The sequence below is a fragment of the Aulonocara sp. 'chitande type north' Nkhata Bay genome, linkage group LG3 (genome assembly GCF_057382095.1).
Source record: "Aulonocara sp. 'chitande type north' Nkhata Bay isolate Kocher_YH1m ecotype deep benthic linkage group LG3, A_spYH_male_GT1.1, whole genome shotgun sequence".
In the NCBI taxonomy this organism is placed as follows: Eukaryota; Metazoa; Chordata; class Actinopteri; order Cichliformes; family Cichlidae; genus Aulonocara; species Aulonocara sp. 'chitande type north' Nkhata Bay.
This window is the reverse complement of record NC_141346.1, coordinates 34,456,762-34,478,466: the sequence shown is the minus strand read 5'-3', so window position 1 is coordinate 34,478,466 and position 21,705 is coordinate 34,456,762. Positions and strand designations below refer to the sequence as shown.

Below are 21,705 nucleotides of genomic sequence, written 5' to 3'. Positions count from 1 at the left end.
CACAGAAATCAATTATTTTTCAAGAAATATTAAATAGATTCAACATCTTTCTTCAACAAAATTGCAGACTGTACAGATGGTACCTTCCCAAAGGAAAAAGTACTATAGCTTACTAGGGTATATATATTAGACTTAATAGTCACTATATACAGTAATTGACTTCTATTCATTTTACATCAAATTAAAACTTTCGGTGTAAGATTCGGATAATTATTTATTAAAAGCTAGACATTTTAAATGAGAATAAGAAAGAAAAGTATGTCTTTGTGCCCCCTTTTCCCTGTTAATGCCCTATCGGCCCCCCTGGCTAAACTTTGCTAGATCCGCCCCTGCACAGTTACCAGCCGTCAGCTACGTAGAAAAAGATCCTTGAGTAGAAAGTAATATTAAATAAATTCTAACAACAGCTGATCAAGCTTAAACGTGCTGCTGTTGTTTAGCCGCTGGTTTCCTCTTTCTGGTGCAAAGTGGGCCAAAAACAAACCAGAGAGATGGACTCGCGACAGAAAAGCCGATCAGCTGATCATTAAGCAGTTTCATGATTGAAGTAGCAGCAAGAAGAGGCAGTCGCTCCATATATCGCTTGTTAAGCTTAACGCAGGAATGCTTTACAAACATTCAGAGATGGACTTACACACTTGCTTTACTTCTCTCAGGGATAACTTTGTCGGAGATGAAATGCCGGGTTGCTAGCGAAGCTCCACATGCTATCCAGACCACCGACAGGTCCCGCATGCCACAGCCGCTCTATCACGTGATGCCTACTGCTCCGACGTGCTAACTTTCTGAGGTGAGTTACGGCGTGTTGCAAGTTTTGTGAGGTGCTTTCGTGATATTTAATGGATCGGATTACATTTTTTATTTTTCTCCGATATCCGATCCAGTAATTTAGGTCAGTATCGGACCGATACCGATACGTAATATCGGATCGGTCCATCTCTAGACACAAGTTCATAGTCAGTAGTGTTCTCATCATGCGTCTCGCTCTCAGCCATTACAACTCTTGCTGCAGCGTTGTTCGCTCCCCACCTACATGGGAGACGGGCCTCTAATCCGTTTGATTGGTTAATGCTGTGAAGGGCTCTATTTGACTGGTCAAATGTGTAAAGGGGTTTCTTTGATTGGTAAATTCTTTAAAGCACATGTGTAAACATTTTGAGGTACCCAATTGTCGCAGTTTATGCCATTTTTTTTCGATGGGCCCATCGCATAGGCTGATATCGCACTGACAATAGATTTTCGATTTATTATGCAGGCCTAGTTGTGTGTGAAATTAGTGGATTGACCTTGAAATTCTGTAGCCAGTCTTGCTAACCTTTGCAGAACAAACAAAGCAGCAGATATCAATCTGGGTGTGTTTGTTGTTCATGCAAACTTTAGTGACTAAAATTTGCATTTTTTTTAATCTCAACAAATAAGGGTGTGATTAAGAGAGCTTAGTAGAACGCTACAGAGCCACTAAGTCAATCTAGCTACCAGCTGGAGTGTACCATTAATTAGTATATGTAATGTCAGAATTAATTTGACTTGGATACTTTCCATAACCATGAGGGGCAGTCATATACTGAGCTTCACTGGTAAGTTAAATTTTCTTAAACTGTCTATTAAAAAAAGGTAAAATGACAATAGATGGCATTTAATACACACATCACTAAAACAATTCAAAATAATAATTCAGTTTTTTAAATATTTTCAATCTCTATATGTTAACAGGCATTTCCATCATGTTAACACTAACATCTGGAGCACTGGCAGGTAACACTTTTTAGTAATTACAAACTTAGCATATGGTGGGAACTGGAAAAAAAAGAATATTAAAAAGCTGATTTCAATGACAACCAATGGATTGTACCAAGAGAATCACAAATCAAATAAAAACTCAAAGCACAGCCAAGTGCTGGAGCAAGTTACCTTCAAACCAACATGAAACTGTCTCGGTGCATGGCAGTTGAGATCAATAAGATGAAGCTGAATGAAAATCCATATTTATTTATTTATTTTTATTAAAAGGGCAAATTAATCCTGATAAATCTGACAGCTCAGAACAAATGCATGGTTCTAGAAAAGACCTACAAACCATTCCACTGTTGGAGGTAGACTGATATCAGTGATGATACTTTGTTTGATCTTTTAGCCTGCTTCACTTTGTCAGACAGCTTCTTTTTAAGTGATTTCTTGATTCAGCAGGTCTGCTCAGGTCTGAGTGTGTCCACTGATACTGAACTCAAGTTTCTACAGTGTGTAGTTAATTAAAGTTAATTCATGACTGTCAAAGGAAGAGCCATTACTTTTCACACAGAGAGTGTTCTCTTAATACAGAGGTGTCAAACTCAATTGCACAGGGGGCCAAACCTCAAGGTACACTTTAGGTCGCAGGCCAGACAAGATAAACATTTATTGAACACTAAAACAATGTTTTTGTAAACATAAATATGAATACAGACAGGAATATAATTCCAGAATAAATAAACTTAAAAAAAAAAAAAAGCTTTAACTTTAAATATTTTGCTCTCCATAAAAAATATGTCCTGTCAAAATTATGCAAGTTAGAAATATGAACATGCTGCCAAAATCCCCAGAAAAAAATAAATGAAAACATACATAAGGTTTGAGCCGGGGGCATTGCTTCAGGAATATAACTAATAAACTCTGCGGGCCATTCAGTGTCGTACTTTCCCTTGAGTGTCCCATTAGAATGCAGCTCAATCTGAATCTGCACTGGTACAGTTTCCACATCAACTGTAAATGGTTTATAATGCAGCTTGAAATTCTCATTTTTTTGCTTCGAAGTGCGCTCAGTTTATCAGCAAAGTGCGCATTTGGGTGCACTGTTGCACTGACTTGGTTCAACATTACTTGGCAACAGGGAAAGTGAGGCAGGTGGCACTGGTGCATTTGTGACAGCTTCACTTGAAATGCCTTCACCGCATTATACATGTCACGTCCATGAACTGACAGATTTCCTTGCTGTGCTCAAAAACTCTATTGAGAACTTTTCCCCAACTCAGCCAACAGACGTATGCATGTATGATAAGGAATGTCGGCAATCATTTTTACACACACACAAATCTTTTTTACACATACAAATATTTTTTACACATACAAATCCTGATTTACAAGTACAAAATATTTATGACCACATTTTGAGCCCATATTCTTTTGATAGTGTTTTCAGTATAAATTGTGCAAAAATAAAATTCTTGAACTTTTAATAAGAGTGTGTTACATGTTAGGAAGACAAGAAGTACAAAAACATTTGTAAACAGCAGCAGTTGCAAAAATCTTTATGTTTTGAAAGTAAGCATTTACTCAAGTACCTACTCTATGCTTCATCAAATATTATCAGTGATTTAGAATAGGTGGATCATTAAATAAAAAACATGTTATTTAAAGAAGGATTTTGTTTTACTTTATAATTATGTGCCACAATACATATATTTGCTTAGTTAATTATTTATTCCCAAATATTAGGATTTGTCCCCTATGAATCGGTTGAACAATTGACAATATAAACATCCCTTCCTTGCATTTTCCTTATTCATTTTCACACATACCTTCATTTGTAGAACTCAATGACAATGATGACTGCTGCTCAGTCCACCTTTCCCTGACATTGCTCTCTGCTTCTGGTTGTATTTTAGCCTTCTTCAGGAAGAAATTCTCAATATTTTGAGATCTTTTCATTCTTCCTATTCTCTTATCTCTTCTGGTTGGCCCTAAAGTAATAAAGCAAAAACTTGCAGAATCAGTTGACTCTGTCAAGACAATATTAAATGTTAACAGGTTGAAAACAATAGTCATAGAGAAAGTATACACAGTGGGGCAAAAAAAGTATTTAGTCAGCCACCGATTGTGCAAGTTCCCCCACTTAAAATGATGACAGAGGTCAGTAATTTGCACCAGAGGTACACTTCAACTGTGAGAGACAGAATGTGAAAAAAAAATCCATGAATCCACATGGTAGGATTTGTAAAGAATTTATTCGTAAATTAGGGTGGAAAATAAGTATTTGGTCACCTCAAACATAGAAAATCTCTGGCTCTCACAGACCTGTAACGTCTTCTGTAAGAAGCTTTTCTGTCCCCCACTCGTTACCTGTATGAATGGCACCTGTTTGAACTCATCATCTGTATAAAAGACACCTGTCCACAGCCTCAAACAGTCAGACTCCAAACGCCGCCATGGCCAAGACCAAAGAGCTTTCGAAGGACACCAGGAAAAGTATGGTAGACCTGCACCAGACTGGGAAGAGTGAATCTACAATAGGCAAGCAGCTTGGTGTGAAAAAATCAACTGTGGGAGCAATCATCAGAAAATGGAAGACATACAAGACCACTGATAATCTCCCTCGATCTGGGGCTCCACGCAAGATCTCATCCCGTGGGGTCAAAATGATCATGAGAACGGTGAGCAAAGATCCCAGAACCACACGGGGGGACCTGGTGAATGACCTGCAGAGAGCTGGGACCAAAGTAACAAAGGTCACCATCAGTAACACACTACAACGGCAGGGAATCAAATCCCGCAGTGCCAGACGTGTTCCGCTGCTGAAGCCAGTGCATGTCCAGGCCCGCCTGAAGTTTGCCAGAGAGCACATGGATGATACAGCAGAGGATTGGGAGAATGTCATGTGGTCAGATGAAACCAAAGTAGAACTTTTTGGTATAAACTCAACTCGTCGTGTTTGGAGGAAGAAGAATACTGAGTTGCATCCCAAGAACACCATACCTACTGTGAAGCATGGGGGTGGAAACATCATGCTATGGGGCTGTTTTTCTGCCAAGGGGACAGGACGACTGATCCGTGTTAAGGACAGAATGAATGGGGCCATGTATCGTGAGATTTTGAGCCAAAACCTCCTTCCATCAGTGAGAACTTTGAAGATGAAACGAGGCTGGGTCTTCCAACATGACAATGACCCAAAACACACCGCCCGGGCAACAAAGGAGTGGCTCCGTAAGAAGCATTTGAAAGTCCTGGAGTGGCCTAGCCAGTCGCCAGACCTCAACCCCATAGAAAATCTGTGGCGGGAGTTGAAAGTCCGTTTTGCTCGGCGACAGCCCCAAAACATCACTGCTCTCGAGAAGATCTGCATGGAGGAATGGGCCAAAATACCAGCTACTGTGTGTGCAAACCTGGTAAAGACCTATAGTAAACGTTTGACCTCTGTTATTGCCAACAAAGGTTATGTTACAAAGTATTGAGTTGTATTTTTGTTATTGACCAAATACTTATTTTCCACCCTGATTTACGAATAAATTCTTTACAAATCCTACCATGTGAATTCATGGATTTTTTTTCACATTCTGTCTCTCACAGTTGACGTGTACCTCTGGTGCAAATTACTGACCTCTGTCATCATTTTAGGTGGGGGAACTTGCACAATCGGTGGCTGACTAAATACTTTTTTGCCCCACTGTATATTTTATAAACATTGGCCTAAATATTTATCACTTATTTAAACAGAAACAAATAGTTTTGATTTTTTTTTTTTTAATTTGAGTTTTGAATATGAATGAGAAAAACCAGAATTGCATAATTTTCTTTGATGTTTCTCTAAATCCATCTGGTGTGCCATTATTGAATCATTAGAAGGTACTGTCCATGGGGTGGGAACTGGGCCCCAATACAGTAAGTCTGGATCAGCTCTCTGTTTAAAAAGTCCTAATCCCTGATCCTATGAGTGCTACCCAGCAGGCAATACAAAGTTCAGATGGAACTAGTGATGTGCGATACCACTGATTTCCTTTCCAATCTGATACCAAGTAAAATTCAGGGTGGTATCGACAATACTGATCCTATGTCTGTGAAGGTTCTCCTACTTATATACTGATCCTATATACTTTGTACAAAAACTTTTTTTTTTACTGTATCTTTTATTGTATCTCAAATTATATTTTCATAATGATTACAGGACATCAGATTACTTGTTCTTATCACTTAATAATGCAGAATTATCATATAGAAAAAAAAAACTGAAGCCATTTGAGCATGTTGCCTGGCTGCTAGACTGTGAGAGACATCTGTATCGCCCTAGCAGCACCTACCCCTCTCCTCTCCTCTTCTTCAGTTCACCTCAACATAAGCTCATCATATTCTGTTACATGATTTAATGTGAGGTGTTTGACGAGGTTAGTGGTGTTGCCACAACACCTCACTGTCTTGCCACATGTATCGCAAACCGTGTCTTGGTGTTTGTGGATGTAAAATAAGTCCGCACATGACTCCATTTATACAGCCCTATTTCACACATGACTATGAAAGGCGGAAGAGGAAGTATTTCCTTCCAATGTAGACAATCCGAATGTTATAGTTTCTTTCCACTCTGTTCCTGTTAATGATAAACTACAACTTTACCCCAAATTACTAAAATATTGATATTTTAATATGAGAATCGATTCTAGAACATAAATGACTGGTATCGGAGGAATAGATATTTCAGTATCAATCTGCACATCACTAGATGGAACCAGTTGGGTTAGGGGCTTATTCAAACTAAAATGGTGTCATGTCTAGAGCAGGTGAGCAGGAGTCAGAAGTGGGACTCGCATCTAAGAATTAGAGGGTTTATTCACAGATAAAAAGAAGAGTACCTACTGGGGAAACTGGGACCATGTCAGATGGATTTTTCGTCATGTTTTTACCTTTAATGTCAACAAACGGTTGAGAAGAGAATGTCCACAATTTAACCTTTAATTACAGGAGTAGTCTGAGCTGATGGTAGTTTTGTTCTAATAATTAAGAGAGGGGTTAGGAAGAGAATGAGCACACCTTGGCCATCAACTTTCTTATCTCTCCTGTGCATGTATAATTCAATAGGAGAGAAGCCAGGTCCAGTAGATTTTTAGCTTATGTGTCTTTGAAAGTAGTGATCAATGAATGCAATTAAAATGTTAAATGCAAACATTACTGACTAAAAATTTGCATATTCTTGGTGATCAAAATAAGTAATATGAGACTGGTAGTAAGCCAGTTTACCTGCCAGTTGGTGTATCAGTAATTACTGTGTTGTAATTAATGCCATAATACATTTGACTCGGATATTTTCTAAAGCCATGAGTGGGACTCATATTTGGAGCTTCATTGGTAAGTTAAAATATCTTAAACTTTCTTAAAAAAAAGAAACAAAGTTAAAATAAAGATGATGGCATTTATGTACACATCAGTGAGATCATTTAAAAATAATTCAGTTATTTAAATGTTTTTAATGTCTGTATGTCAACAGGCATTTTCATCATGTTAACATTAACATCTGGAACACTGGCAGGTAAACTTTTCTTCTACAATCAAAACATTCTGGTACATATTTAAGTTCAAACTACCACATGTCAATGACTGAACAAAGAAAATAAAAATAAATAAATAAATTTGATTTTGAAAAGCACAGCATGGAGCAAAGTTACACTCGTAATAAAATGAAGCCGTCTCACTGACAGGGATGAATAAGATGCAGCTGAATAAAAATCTATATTTTTTAATCTGTTGGAAATTGCTGGAGACTCTTTGAGTTCCTGTTGACTGACAGGACATTTGACAGCTCAGAAGAAATGCATGCTTCATTCATATAAGGCCTAATAAAATTAAATAAAATAAAAAATGATTTTACAATCAGATCATGGCCAAAACACATAAGTTACTCTGTCACATATGTAACTGTGTGCATTACTTTTTTCACGCTTTACAATGCTACAGGGATTTATTAAAGTCAATATGACCTATTGGAGGAGTCACTCTTTAATACAAACTTTTATTATGGTATGTAGTAGCTTAAAGCACTGATTTCTGGCAGACGATCAGCTTTTTGGCACAACAAACAATCGGGGAAAACAATCGCAATCGTGCTGCTGTTTGACGGAAGAAGAATAAAGTAGTTGTGGTAAGCCAGTCGCATGACCACTTTAAGATGACAAACCAACAAGGTGATATATACCAGTTTTTAAATTGTGTTGATTGGCCACGTAAAACCAGAGTCATGATAAACAATATATACGCAGCGTTTTTTCCTGAATAGTTTCATCACGTTTAATGTCTAAGGACCATGCTAGCAAGATCTCACTGCTTATGACCAAAAAATAAAAACACAAAACAAAAATCAGGCCTTTCGTGTTGGTGGAAAAATGCACCATGTTGACCAATCAAAAAAGTATATGGCAACATGACATTTGGTTGTTTAGGAAGAGGGGGAAGTTTTAGGAGTGACGGCGAGAGAGAGTGTGAGAGAGAGAGCAGAAAAAGAGAGAGAGAGAGAGTTTTGAGATGTGTGTTTGGAGTGTGTATTTAATGTGTTGTCTTGTGTAGTTAGTGTGTAGTGTTGTGGATAGTTTTGTGTTGTGTGTTAGAACAATGAGCTGACTGCTGTCTCCAGGTAGAAACAGGAGTGATACACCTGCTGCTGTCAGACCTGCAGGTATCAGGCTGTGATGTTCTCCTTTATAATGGACAGAAATTATTTTTTCCCCAACGGCACAAATAATTTGTGGCATCTTATTGAATGCAGAACACCCGATTGTTCTGTAAATAGTTTGAAATGGTTATAAAAACAGAGGTAAAAGGTAAATGGCTGCAAATAACTTTGTTGTTTGCAAAAGTTGTCCATATTATTGTAAAATTGACAATTTATATTTGCATTTAAAGTTATGAAATATAATTCAGTAAACATGTTTGTGGTTGTTACAGTAAAAAATATAACTTTCTACTTGGATTTTATGTTTTTTGTCTGATTTTAGATCAATTGTGTTAATACAGTATGTCAAAATGGAAACATAACTGTAATTTCAGACACATGAGGTTGTGCTGAAAAGGATGATACCAAACAAGACAAAGTAAATAATATGTAAATGTGAAATTTAGAGAAAAAATCAAAAGTAGTAAAAAATGAACAATTATACCCTGGACCCCAGAGGGTAAACATTTTTTTTTAAAGTAACGCGATAGTTACTTTTCAAGTTAATAATTACTTTTAGAATCTTGTAACTCAGTTACTTAGTCAGTTACTTTTTTGAAGAAGTAACTAGTAACTATAATTAATTACTTTTAAGTAACTTGCCCAACACTGCTTATAATACATAAAATTTGAAATTGTGTCTTATACTGTGACACTACCTGTCCCTACTCACTGGACACTGATTTTAGTTGTAACTGAGAAACACAAATGTTTCATTAGCTTTTCTTATATCTTTGCACATATTCACACATTTTTTAAATCCTCAAACAAATTTTTATATTAGGCAAAAATAAACATAGTAAACATGAATTGCAGTTTTGAACATTTTAAATTTATGAAGAAAAGAAAGCTATCCAAAACTTCCTGAAAATATGTGATTGACCATTCACACAACGGTGAGATTGATAACAACTGTTCTTCAGATACATTATTTTGATTTCTACTGTACTATTTAAGTTTGTTTTTTTTCTTTTCATCGGAGTTAGCAGTTACAAGTAACATGGGTGACAGACTCACAGGCTGCTGAGTCAACTGGAGACAAGGAGAAGTGAAACCTGCAGTTCTTTGTATGTCGTTCTGGGTTCTTTTTTGACATGCAGATGAATACATATGTACTCTTGGAGTATTTTCTGTTGGCTAGCCAACAGAAACTGCTCTGAAGAGTAGAAAAGCTTTATATAAGAACCATGCCATTGACATTAAACTCAGCTTAGTACAGTTTATAGTTGATCGAAGTTAACTCATGACTGAACAAGGAAGAGCCATGACTTTTAGGCACAAGACCAGGTAGATTTAGTTAGCTTCTTTTCTCCTAATGAAATAATTCTTAGCTAAATAACCAGTTTCTTGTATTTACTCATTATTTTTGTCTATTGTTACATTTTATTTGATGGCACAAAACATGTAACTGAAATCAGAAAGGGCAGAAATACTTTTCGGGCTGACATAAGGCGGACATGCAAGGTCTATACTGTACATGCATATTTGAGCCATTAACTCATATTAATTAGTCAATTGTTCTAATAACCTCTCCACTTTTCATTTAAAAATAAATTAACACTCCTAGAAGAAACTTTTGCAAACACATCAGGGGTGAACTAGGTGCTGCTATTGTGACTCTACATTCAGTGCAATATGTAGTAAATTGCCTGTTGCAAACCTCCACAAATACAAATATAGGAACTCCTAATTTGACACTTGACCTGGATTTATATGCATTTGTTTGTTTTTATTAATAACCACTTTTTAAAAATCATTTAGGTCAACTTCTTTACAACCTGGCACTGAAACAAAAAGCTGTCCAATCTTCAACCAGTGGCACTGTGGGTATTGCTGGTAAGGCAGTTGATGGAAACAGAGACGCAAACTATCAAAGTGGGTCTTGTACACTTACCAATGTAGAATCTGATCCCTGGTGGAGGGTAGACCTGGTAAATGTGTATACAATTGGGACTGTAATGATAACCAATAGACAGGAATTGGAAAATGGGCTGGATGGTGCCGAAATCTGGATCGGAAATTCTACAGCAATCAGTGACCCTGAAAGCATCAGGTGACAGAGCTTGATTTATAACCGTAAGTCATTATTATTTATTTATACTTATTTATATTTATTCTTTACTTTTTCTTTAAATGTTTCATACATAGGTGTGCCGTCATCTCTCACATTCCCAAGGGACAAGCGTTTTATTTTCCATGTAACTCTGTGAAGGGACGCTACGTCACTGTGTTTTTACCAGGAAGTGCAAAGGTCCTAAGTCTCTGTGAGGTTGAAGTGTACTACGGTAAATACCTTCAATTCTTTACTTAATTCTTTATTTTTTATTTATATCAGTAAGGGGTGTGACCAGGGGCGGTCCTGACCCGTTTTGTGCCATTGGCGAACCCTCCCTCTACCGCCCCCCTTTGAGAAAAGCAGACAAGTCAACAATACACCTTTTCCAATTAATATGTAATTAATATTATATTGAAAACAGTCCAAAAGATTCAATAAACCACATCTGTGTCTACTGTCTGTCTACTGTTTACTATCATAGCCAAATTGCTAACAAACGAACCCCCCCAGAAGTTGATTCTGTTCATCTGGACATAACATTTTCAGTGGGAGAAACATTACATCACTCATCCAAGTAACTTGTGTTTTTTGTGTGTCCCGTTTGGATCTTTAGCCATCAGAATTGTTGTCTTAAGGCCAAGAAAGATGCCAAGCGGATTTATTTTACCAAGTGGATCATCATGGCCTTGCCATATTGGTCCATTTGATTGATCTTTCTTATAATTACGTATTTATTTTATTTTCGGTTGCTACAAACGGGACAGACATGACTGGGGGATAGCACAGGGAGAAAGAATGAAAGAAAGAGAGGGAGAGAGAGAGAAAACCAGAGGGGAGAAGGGACGGTGAGAAAGGGGGGAAAAAGAAAGAAAAACAAACAAAACACCTGGATCACCTGTATGGAGAAAAAAAAACAGAAGAGAAAGCAAAAAAAAAAAGCGCAACATAATAAATACAGCACCATCACAATAAACTAGCTAGCAGTAGATAACAGTAGATACTAAATATTAAACGATATTGTGCAGCACACAAGATAGACAGTGCACAATGTGCTTTGAGGCAGCAGCCAAGAAAGGTGTAGTCCACGTCTGTGAACACCTGTGTGTACACCCGTGTGTACACCTGTGTGGATCAGCATGCTTGTATTCCAATGATCAAAGCTCATTGATCAAAGACCACTGATCAATGGCCATGAGTACCATTCAGAGAGAGTTGGGGAATCGCTGCAATCACAGCATTGTAAGATGGTGAAAGAGATGGTGCTCGGGCCAGCCAGAGAATCCCCGTTGCCCCGCCCCTCTCCTCCATGTGCAGCAAGCAGCAGGCGCACCAGGCGCACCACGCCAAAATGCAATGGTATGATATCGGGGAAGCATGCGTACGAGCAACCCTAACCCACTGGGTGTGAGAGCCCAACCAAAAGAAATTATTGTCTTCTTGGTTTTCCTTCAAGGATACCCATTACCCAATGTGGCACTCAAAGGAGAAGCTACCCAGTCATCTACACTCTCTGTTGCCACTGCGTCCAAAGCCATCGATGGCAGACGGAACTCGTTCTATAGCAATGGGTTCTGTAGCCACACGGCTGAAGACGAGACCAACCCCTGGTGGAGGGTGGACCTGCAGCGAAGCTTTACAATCACTGCTGTAAAAGTCACCAACAGAGGAGACTGCTGTGCTGAAAGACTGGATGGAGCTGAGATCAAAATAGGAAACTCACTGGAGAACAATGGAAACAGTAATCCCAGGTAATGATGAATTTATATCAGTCAATGGTCATTATGATTTTTGTTTATTTATTTGTTTTATTTTACATTAATTTGAACAGAAATATTTCAGAGATTACAACATAAATATTATCCACCACATGATGCTCTAGTTCAGGACTCCATGCAATTCATGATCAGGGATTGTAACATCTATTCCTTTTTCTGAATCAAAAATAAAACAAACAAGCAAATGTTTCAGAGATTAGAGTCTACATATTATCCACCACATGCTGATTATTGCTCTTCTAGTTCATGACTCCATGCTACCTCCTTAACATGAAGTCCACAATACTAACATAATGCTGCCCCCACACTCTCTGCTGTCAGGTGTGCTTCCATCTCACATATCAAAGCGGGTAAAACCTACACATACCGGTGTGATGGAGGCAGCATGGAGGGTCGCTTTGTGAATGTGTTTCTTCCTGGACAGAAGAAGACTCTCACCCTGTGTGAAGTGGAGGTGTATGCTGCCCCAGCAGGTAGAGCTTTAAGCGACTGGATCTGATCTACTGAAACACATCTGCCTGATACTGATTCATACTTGTTTCTTCTTTTCAACAATTTAGTGGAACCGCTTCCAAACGTGGCCTTGAACAAACAAACAGTACAGTCATCAACTTGGTATGGGCCAGTGTATGGGCCCTCAAAGGGTGTCGATGGGTGCAAAAATGGAAACTTGTACTCAGGATGCTGTACACACAATGATCAAGATCTGGGTCCCTGGTGGAGAGTAGACTTGTTGGCTGTCTATAAAGTCAGTGCTGTCACCATCATCAACAGACAGGAAGCTTTTATAGAAAGGATTCTTGGGGCACAGATCCTGATCGGGAACTCGCTGGATCAAAATGGTAACATGAACCCCAGGTGAGATCTGATTTCTGATAAATATGCTCCATAAACATTTTTTCCTTATTAAAAAACTGAACATTATATTTAAAAGAGTTACACTGAAACTTTTTAAAATTTTCTCTACATCCATCAGTTGTGGCATGATCACATCATTAGATGGTACACCAACATACACATTCCAGTGTAATGAAATGGAAGGTCGCTACATCATTGTGATCATACCAGGAAAAAGGACTTACACAACCCTGTGTGAAGTGGAGGTGTTTGCTTCTCTCTCTGGTAGGGTCTTGTTGTGCTATTTTTTAGAAATTGTTGTGGTTTTGTGTGCTTAAATTATTATTGTAAGATTTATACTGTTTTGATTTGTTTTTCTTGTATTTACCATTAAACTACAGAATATTTGAATGGAACATGTTAAAATGAAAGGAAAACAATAACAACCAAACTGGCTTAAACAAACAGAATCCTAAAGCAAAGTACTTCCCTGTAGTTCCAGAAGCTGTCACTCCTTTACCAACTCCTCCACCTCCTCCCACCCCTCCTCCACCTGTGAGCCTGCAGCTTGGTGGCAGGAACGTGACGGTGGTGGGAGAGAGGCTCTGCTGGTCTGATGCTCTGATGCACTGTAGACGTTATTACTGGGACCTGCTCAGCCTTCACAGCCAACAGGAGCAAAGCGAGTTGGAGCAGCTGCTGGGCCTCGTTCCTTTCTCCCTCACAGACCACGTCTGGATGGGACTGCGCAGGTACTGATACAGTAGTTATTGCAGTAGTCCGCAAACTATTCAGTTCCCCCAAATTGGTCCTGATGGTCTACAACATAAGTATGTTTGGATGCGATAAGATGCAAATGTCTTCTAAAACAAACAAAATAACAAACAAATGGAAAAGTGCTGTATAATTGCACAAAAACTACCAATTTTGTTGTGTTTTTTTTTCATAATTAATGAATAACGTTTGTGATGTTCAAGGTTCCTGCACAATACTAAGAGGCCAGATGCACTACCCTGTACTCTTATGATGCATGATGTCTGTGACAATTTGCAAACTTTGCAAATCAAATTATGCAGATGCAGATCTTTGCATTGCGCGTCCTTCCATTTTCTCATTTGCATTTCTGCCATTGCTGCAATAATAGGCCACTTTGCAAACAGCTTTCACTGTAAACACAACAAACCTGCTGTACCAAGGTTTTTTTCTGTTTTTTTAATGATTGTCATTGTTCTTTTAGGCCTACACAACATCAAGAAGATAAATATGGATCATCCAGCTTATGTGAAATTCAACAAGCAGCTTTTAAACGCCCATATGCTCCATAAAGAGCAACATCTCGATAAATGTAAATCTGTTCAGATCTGTTCATCTGTTCTGTCCAACAGATCCCTCAGAGGAGACGAGTGGTTCTGGATGTCTGGACAGTCCATGAATTTCTTGAATTGGCCACAGGATTTTGTTCCAGACTGTTACTCCAGCACCTGTGGGGGCATGACTAGCACAGAGCACCTCCTGTGGCAAGACCAGCCCTGTGAGGAGAGCCTCAACTTCATCTGCCAATCAGGTTTTACTTACACCACGTTAAGGCTTGTGTGCTTTTATTGTGCATTGCTTTAGTTGAACTTTTCCTCATGTTCTTTCAGGTGCTGACGATGGCGTGCAGAGAGTTTATTTCTCCAGCACCAAGGATCCAACAAGTCCATAGGAAAATCGATGACACTGTATAAACTGTGATGCATGATTTTTTTTGTTAGAAATAGTTTTCATTTGAATTTGTTTTACACTCCTTTAAACCATTCTTAGAAAAATTCAGTAATCGCATAAAACATTACGTTTTCTTTTTCATAAGTTACAGTCATGAATAAATGATTTGTCTTTAAAATCTTTCCTGTCTAGTTTGTAGTAATGCTCATAGCAATCATAGCAATTGTATTTCTACAAAACACGTGAGGTTGTTCCTCTGCATTATATAAAGCAATAAATGACTATAATAATGTCTCTAAAGTTATGGCAAAGACTGTAATGATGAAATGTGGTAATAAAGTTTGGATTAAAACATCCATCCATCCATCTTCATCCGCTTTATCCGGGGCCGGGTCGCGGAGGCAGCAGCCTAAGCAGAGAAGCCCAGACCTCCCTCTCCCCAGCCACACCACAATGTTGCGTGCGTGCATTTACTGGGCATTGCCTTAATTTAACTGTAACTCATAACCCTTTAGGTGCTCAGGACGGTGTGCAAAGAGTTTACTTCGACAGCACCGCGATTGCCACACGTTCACAGTAAAGGTGAATATCGTCATGTATGCTGAAATGTATATTTTAAAGATAGATTTAATTAGAAACTTTATTTCTTAATCTATCCTTTGCTGAGGCTCCATAAGAAATGTGTGCACGAAAGGGAATTTGACTTTAAAAACATGACTAAAGCTGTTAATGCAGTACTTCTGTTAGAACCCCTGAATGTGAGCTGACAGACATCAACTCTGGTACATCTTGATTGTCTGATTTAAATTCAGAGGCAGACTTACAGGAATTGTCTCATTGTGTAAGCATTTATGGACACAAATGTGTTGGAAGCTAAACTTTGTTCTGTATTATGTCAAGACCAAAGCAATGAAATGCAGATCACGCTTCAACAATTCAGAACTGATGTACAAATTCATCAAAGCAATAAAATTCTCATTAAACCAACAGACACGTTTGCGTATTTTAAAATTGACCTTGAGGAAAAAATATTGAGACTCTTAATATGCTAAAATATTAAAATAGCACACATGTAGGACACACGCTTTCTCTTGTGAGTGCTTGGTTTAATACTCATATTCATACTCATTAAGGGAACATCTGGGTAAATAAATCAGTGACTTCCACTTGCTCACATTAGAATATTTTCTATAACAGTTTTAGTGCTTTAAATGAAGTCATGGGAAGTTTTGTCTTTGTACTGTGAATATGTTCAGCGTTACAAGCCTCAAAGTGAAAAGGGGCAAGCCAAAGCTTTGTTTTTTGTTTTTTTAAATCAAAGTATTTTCTTGCCTGTTTGAGCGTCAGAATTTTATATGAACAGGAGCAAGACACGTTAAATTTTCAGGGTTGGAAAACATATTTAAATTCTAAGTAAAGCAGTTTTTCACAATCTAAACCTGCAACCTTGTTTTTTCCCAGCACAATATTTTTTTCTGCAGCCAACTGTGAGAACAGCATTATGGGACATATCGATGTTTAAAAGCAAAATATCCATTCTGCAGAGAAACAGCAATGAGCTGTGGTACCCTGGATGATTGATCTGTTTCCTGATGACTGGTTCTTGTGTGACGCGTTGACTTGGGAATGAAATGACCCAGTTCTAAAAGGACACAATTACACAAAGGGAACATTGTGATTGTAGATCAACAGGGCACGTGTTTCTGTTACATTTCTTTAGGTGTGGTACAATCCTGTAGTTTCAGGGAGCGTGCAACTCCCATATCTGAGTAATGTGTTAACTGAAGCACGTTGACAAGTTCTAATATAAACCAAGTAGGGACAGATACACCCAAAAAATTAGGACAGGTTGAATCAGTGTAAAGTTGAGTAATGATTCACCTGGTCTAACTTGTCCTTCTTGTCTCGTGTCTGTGTCTGGTGCAGGCTGAGTCACTCGTTTGAAACTATACTTGTGTATCAAACTGTGCATTGTTTTATTTCTGCTGTTAAATTAATTCTTATTTAATGTCTAAACTGTTTATATAGAGCAATAATATGGCAGAAGAGTCCCACAGAAGAGTCTATGGGAGGATAGATTCTGGCCAGTGATGATCCAGCCCTGTGCTGATCCTGCCAGCATCTCTGGCGCTGATGCAGCCAGAGATGTTTTTAATGTTTTTAAGTTTGGGGTTTTTTGTGTCTGTGTCTGGGGGGAGGGTTCACAGCTAGTTTTAGTAACCCCGCTCCTTGGCATCGTCTGCCTTCCATCCTTTGTATTATAATAATTGCAAGCACATGGGGGGCGCTGTTGTAGTGTTTCAGATCAAAGCGTTTCTCCTCACTCGGTTTTAAACATCAAAACTTAAAGTTAAATTTAGCAGCTGCAAAGCCACTATTGCGGTGCTATTTTCAGTGAAATGAACCAATAAAAAATATAAGAAACTGTGAGTCATCTCAAAACTAAAAAGTGATCCAAAACTTTAGGCAAGGCTGACTTTTGATTTACCCCATTCTGACTGAATATACTTACAAAACGTTACAGTAAAACTCTTTAATTAATGTTAGCATGATTTATAGGCTTATAAATCATTATCTTATTTTTCTCCTACAGGTCTGTTACATGGCATACGACATGAATCATGTCTGTAGTGCACCGAACATGTGCAGGCATTGCTGCAGTTAATATTTAAGGGAGTATTCACAACAATTTTCTGTTAGTGCATCTGCCACTGAGGTTAAAGAACCTCACAGCACTTGGGGGAAAGTTTGTGAGGGGACTCTGGTGTTTTTGTTAGGTGAGAAGGGGGGGGGGGCTGCTGGGCAGAGGAGGGAAAATGTTCAGCTCAGACGTTTCCAGGCTAAGAAATCCAGCAGGAGAGTGTGGAAGAGAGGAGCGCTGAAATCTTACTAAATAAATAAAGGATTTGCAGCTTGATTAGATGTAGGTCGAGAAAATTTTGTGGAGATTGTGTAGAGGCAGCAAATCCAGGAAAGGAGAGGAAGATTTTGTAGGAATTCCTGACTGACGTCATTGTAAGTAATGGTTTTCTCATAGCTGACAGGAGCAGCGCTCACTGCGGTCTTCTGCTGCTGTAGTCAATCTGCTTCAAAGTTTTGACATGTTAGTGGTTCAGAGATGCTCTTCTGCATACATTTGTTATAAAACCAAACCCAAAAAAATGGTTATTTGAGTTCCTCTTGCCTTCCTGTCAGCTCAAAGTAGCACATCAACCAGGCATTCTCATTAAAGAACTGATGTTCACTGGATATTTGATCTTTTTCCGACTATTCTCTGTAAACCTTTGAGATTTTTCTGTGGAAAATCAGTAGATCAGCAGTTTCTGTAGTATTCGGGCTAGGTAATCTGACAAGAGCAATCATTCCATGTCTCATCAGTCCACAGAACTTTATCCAAAATCCAAGCGCTTCATTAAGATGTTTTTTGTCAAATGTGAGACGAGCCTTTGTCTTTTTCTGGCTCAGCTGTGGTTTTGTCCCTGAGCTCTCCTATAGACAGCATTTTTGTCGAGTCTCGTTCTTATTGTTGAATCATGAACTTTGACCTAAACCGAGGCAAGTGAGGCCTGCAATTTTTTAGATGTGGTTCTGGGGTCTTTTGTGACCTCCTGGATGACTCATTTGGTAGTTCGGTCATTCCTGGGAAGCTTCACCACTGTTCCAGGTTTTCTTTGTTTGTGGATAAAAGCGCTCACTGTGGTTTAAACAGTCCCACAATTTGAGAAAGGTTTTGTAACCGTTTTGAGACTGATAGCTGTCAATAACTTTGTTTTTCACCTGTTTCTTTAGATTGCGTCATGATGTTCTACTTTAGCCTGCTTCACTTTGTCAGACAGACTCTAAATAAAGTCCTGATTCAGCAGATATGACAGTAACCAGACGTGGGTGTGGCTATTGGCTTAGCTTTTTTAAAAATGTGGTTAATTACAGTTAATTCCTGGTGCACATTTGGTGCGTGCGTGTGTGTGTGTGTGTGTGTGTGTGTTGGCTCTTGAGACAGGTGAAGAGGGCTTATTGACTTGTTTAAAGAAGTTGTTGTGCGGGGATTGGATCGGATCTTAACCTCCAGCCGGATGCCACCTCGGCCCTCTGCTTGTCTCCTCTTCACCCTACGACGAACTGAGTTCTACATTATAAAGTCTTTGTAAATAGTGAAATAAAAGGCTATCTTATGTTAAATGCTTAAATTGCACTGTGCTGGTGGTTTTTTCTTCACTGTGGTATGAGCGACATTTGAGACTTTCAAACCACACATCCACAAACTCGTGCTGCATTTATATCCTGGGGGAAAACCAGGATTTTCTGTGTACTGCTATGTCCTTCATGAATAAATAGATTTTTTTGTCCTCTTAGCTAAAAAATATACATCTACCAATGACAAAGTTAGTGTAAGTTAGTGTAATGACAAAGTTAATACATGCTTTAAGTTGCAAACACAACTCATCCCATAGATGATAAATAACTCCTTGAGTACAACAGGTTAAACTTCATAGGCTATGATAAGCATTGTGTTTATATATTTTGCTCCGTCCTAGGATCCCTAAGAGGAAGCGAGTGGTTTTCAATGAATTATTGTGTGTATTGTGTATACTGAAATGCATGTTTTTAAGACTAAACAAGGTTTTAATTTGATGCCTTTCATTGCTGTAATGATGTAAATTATTCCGTGGAAGGTTCTGTAGGATGTTTCTGCACCAAATGGAATCTGGCTGTGATTCCCAAACAGTTAAATCAGGATTTTTGTTGAATTTGAACTGAAAGCGTGCAGGTCAGTTACATCCCAACTGTCTGTTCTGAAATGTTTTTGTAGTGATGCACAGAGGCAGAATAAGGCAAAATGTCATGGTCTAAATATTTCTGCTGTTGTTGTTTTATATGATCCAGTTCTAAAAGGCATGCTTTGAAACAGTTGCACATAGAAAGAAATGTAAACGCAAATCAAAAGGTCAAATTCTTTCAATTGTATCTAGCATTACTTTAGGTGTGGCACAGCCATGTAGCTTAAAAGGAACAGGTGAGTAATATGTGTTGACAAGTGTGTAACATAAACTGAGTGACGACGAACACACCCAACGTTTGAAAATGGCCTGAACTGGTTCTGCCTGTCCTGCTTGCCTGGTGTCTCTGCCAGGTGTAAGCTCAGTCACTCCTTTGAAATGACACTCCTCTAATTTGTAGTGCATTATATTATTGCTACTATTGTTATCATTATCATTATCGTTATTAGTATTATAATTAGTATTAATATTATTTCATCTATAGATCATTAAAGTCTTTCTGGCCTGCACACATAACACAATTACGTGTGTTATTAAAAAGACTAAAAATATCTCCTCACTGTTTTTATTTTAGTTTTCTAGTCCAGTTAGTTTTTCTTTTCTCTTTTTAATGTCTAGTTTCATTTATATTTATTTTCATAAGCTAACAAGTTTTTTCACATCAAGTTTTAGATTTCAGTTTAGTTTTAGTTTGAAGAATTACTAAATTATTGAATTCAGGTGTTCCAATTGCTTTAATGGTCACAGGTGTACAAAATGCAGACTGTTTCTACAAACGTCTGTGAAAGAACGGCATCGCTCTTAGAAGCTCAGATGTGAAATTTTCTTGCTACTAATTATTCCACAGTCAGCTGTTATTGGTATTATAACAATGAGGAAGCAACTGGGAACAACAGCAACTCAGCCATGAAGTGGTAGGACACGTAAAATCACAGAGCGGAGTCAGCAGTTGCTGAGGCATAGAACACAGAGGTCACCAACGTTTGGGGTTGTTTTTAAGGAGTTGGGCTCGGCCCTTTAGTTTGAAAGGAACTCTTAATGATTCAGCATCCCAAGACAATTTTGGACAATTTCATCCAGCCAACTTTGTGAGAACAGTTTGAGGATGGCTCCCTGCTGTTCCAACATGACTGCACAGCAGTGGGCAAGAAACGGTCCATAAAGACATGGATGAGTGAGTTTGGTGTGGAACACTTGAAAGCCTTAAAAAAAGAAAAAAAGAAACAAACTTTGGGATTAGTCAGAGCACAGCCAGGACTTTTCATCCCGACATCCATGTCTGACCTCACAAACGTGCTCGAATGATCTAAAATTCCCATAAACACACTTGTAACCTGGTGGAAAGCCTCTCCAGAAGAGTTGGTGCTGTTTTAGCTGCAAATATTAAATGTTCACATTAAACAATATGGATTAAAAATGGGATGTCACTCAAGTTCATGTGCATGTGAAGGCACATGAGAGAATACTTTGGCAGTACAGTGTCGCTTTGCTCCTCATCGTTGTCTGGTTTTCCATAATTGCAATATCATACACACAACACAGGGGGGCGCTGATGCAGTGGTTGAGATCGTTCCTCCTCGATCCATAACACAAACCCTTACGGTTAAATTAAGCACAGTAAAACCACCAGTGCGGTGCTTTTTTCAGTGAAAAGATCCAGTAAAAACATATGAGAAACTGTGAGTCATCTCAAAGCTAAAATGTGATCCAAACCTTAAACAAAGCTGACTTTTAATTTAGCTCATTCTGCTCATCCTCAAAGTGAATAAACTTCGGGGGAGAAATAACCCCCATTATGATTTATAGGCTTAATTAATCACCGGCAGGTCTATAGTGGTTTATATATCCAGCATTATTTGTTCTGGATGACTCTGAGTCAAGAAGTTTATATAGAGAGATTCGTATTAGGGAGAACTTTAAATTTAGATGCAGCATGATTTGAATTAAACTCTTATTCGGTTATCAAAGTACTGTAGGCTGGGCCCACGTGGGTAATGTTTGGTCTACAGCAGGGCTGCTTATCTGCCATACAGGGCCTTTCCCTGTGGGCCAATGTGCACCGGCTGTACAACAGCCTATTGGTTCATTTTCATTACTGACACTGGATTGCCC

General features: G+C 38.5%; 1 protein-coding gene across 1 annotated transcript; it reads left to right on the top strand.

Moving 5' to 3' along the window:
* Positions 1–1,452: 1,452 nt before the first annotated feature.
* LOC147335291 (uncharacterized) lies at positions 1,453–15,212 on the top strand. Its single transcript, XM_086277698.1, has 11 exons — positions 1,453–1,577; positions 1,714–1,755; positions 10,205–10,496; positions 10,592–10,728; positions 11,953–12,247; positions 12,596–12,747; positions 12,835–13,132; positions 13,251–13,396; positions 13,608–13,863; positions 14,497–14,675; positions 14,755–15,212. The coding sequence occupies exons 1-11, from the start codon at positions 1,547–1,549 to the stop codon at positions 14,814–14,816; spliced, it is 1,890 nt and encodes a 629-aa protein (XP_086133824.1). The 5' UTR covers positions 1,453–1,546; the 3' UTR covers positions 14,817–15,212.
* Positions 15,213–21,705: the final 6,493 nt, after the last annotated feature.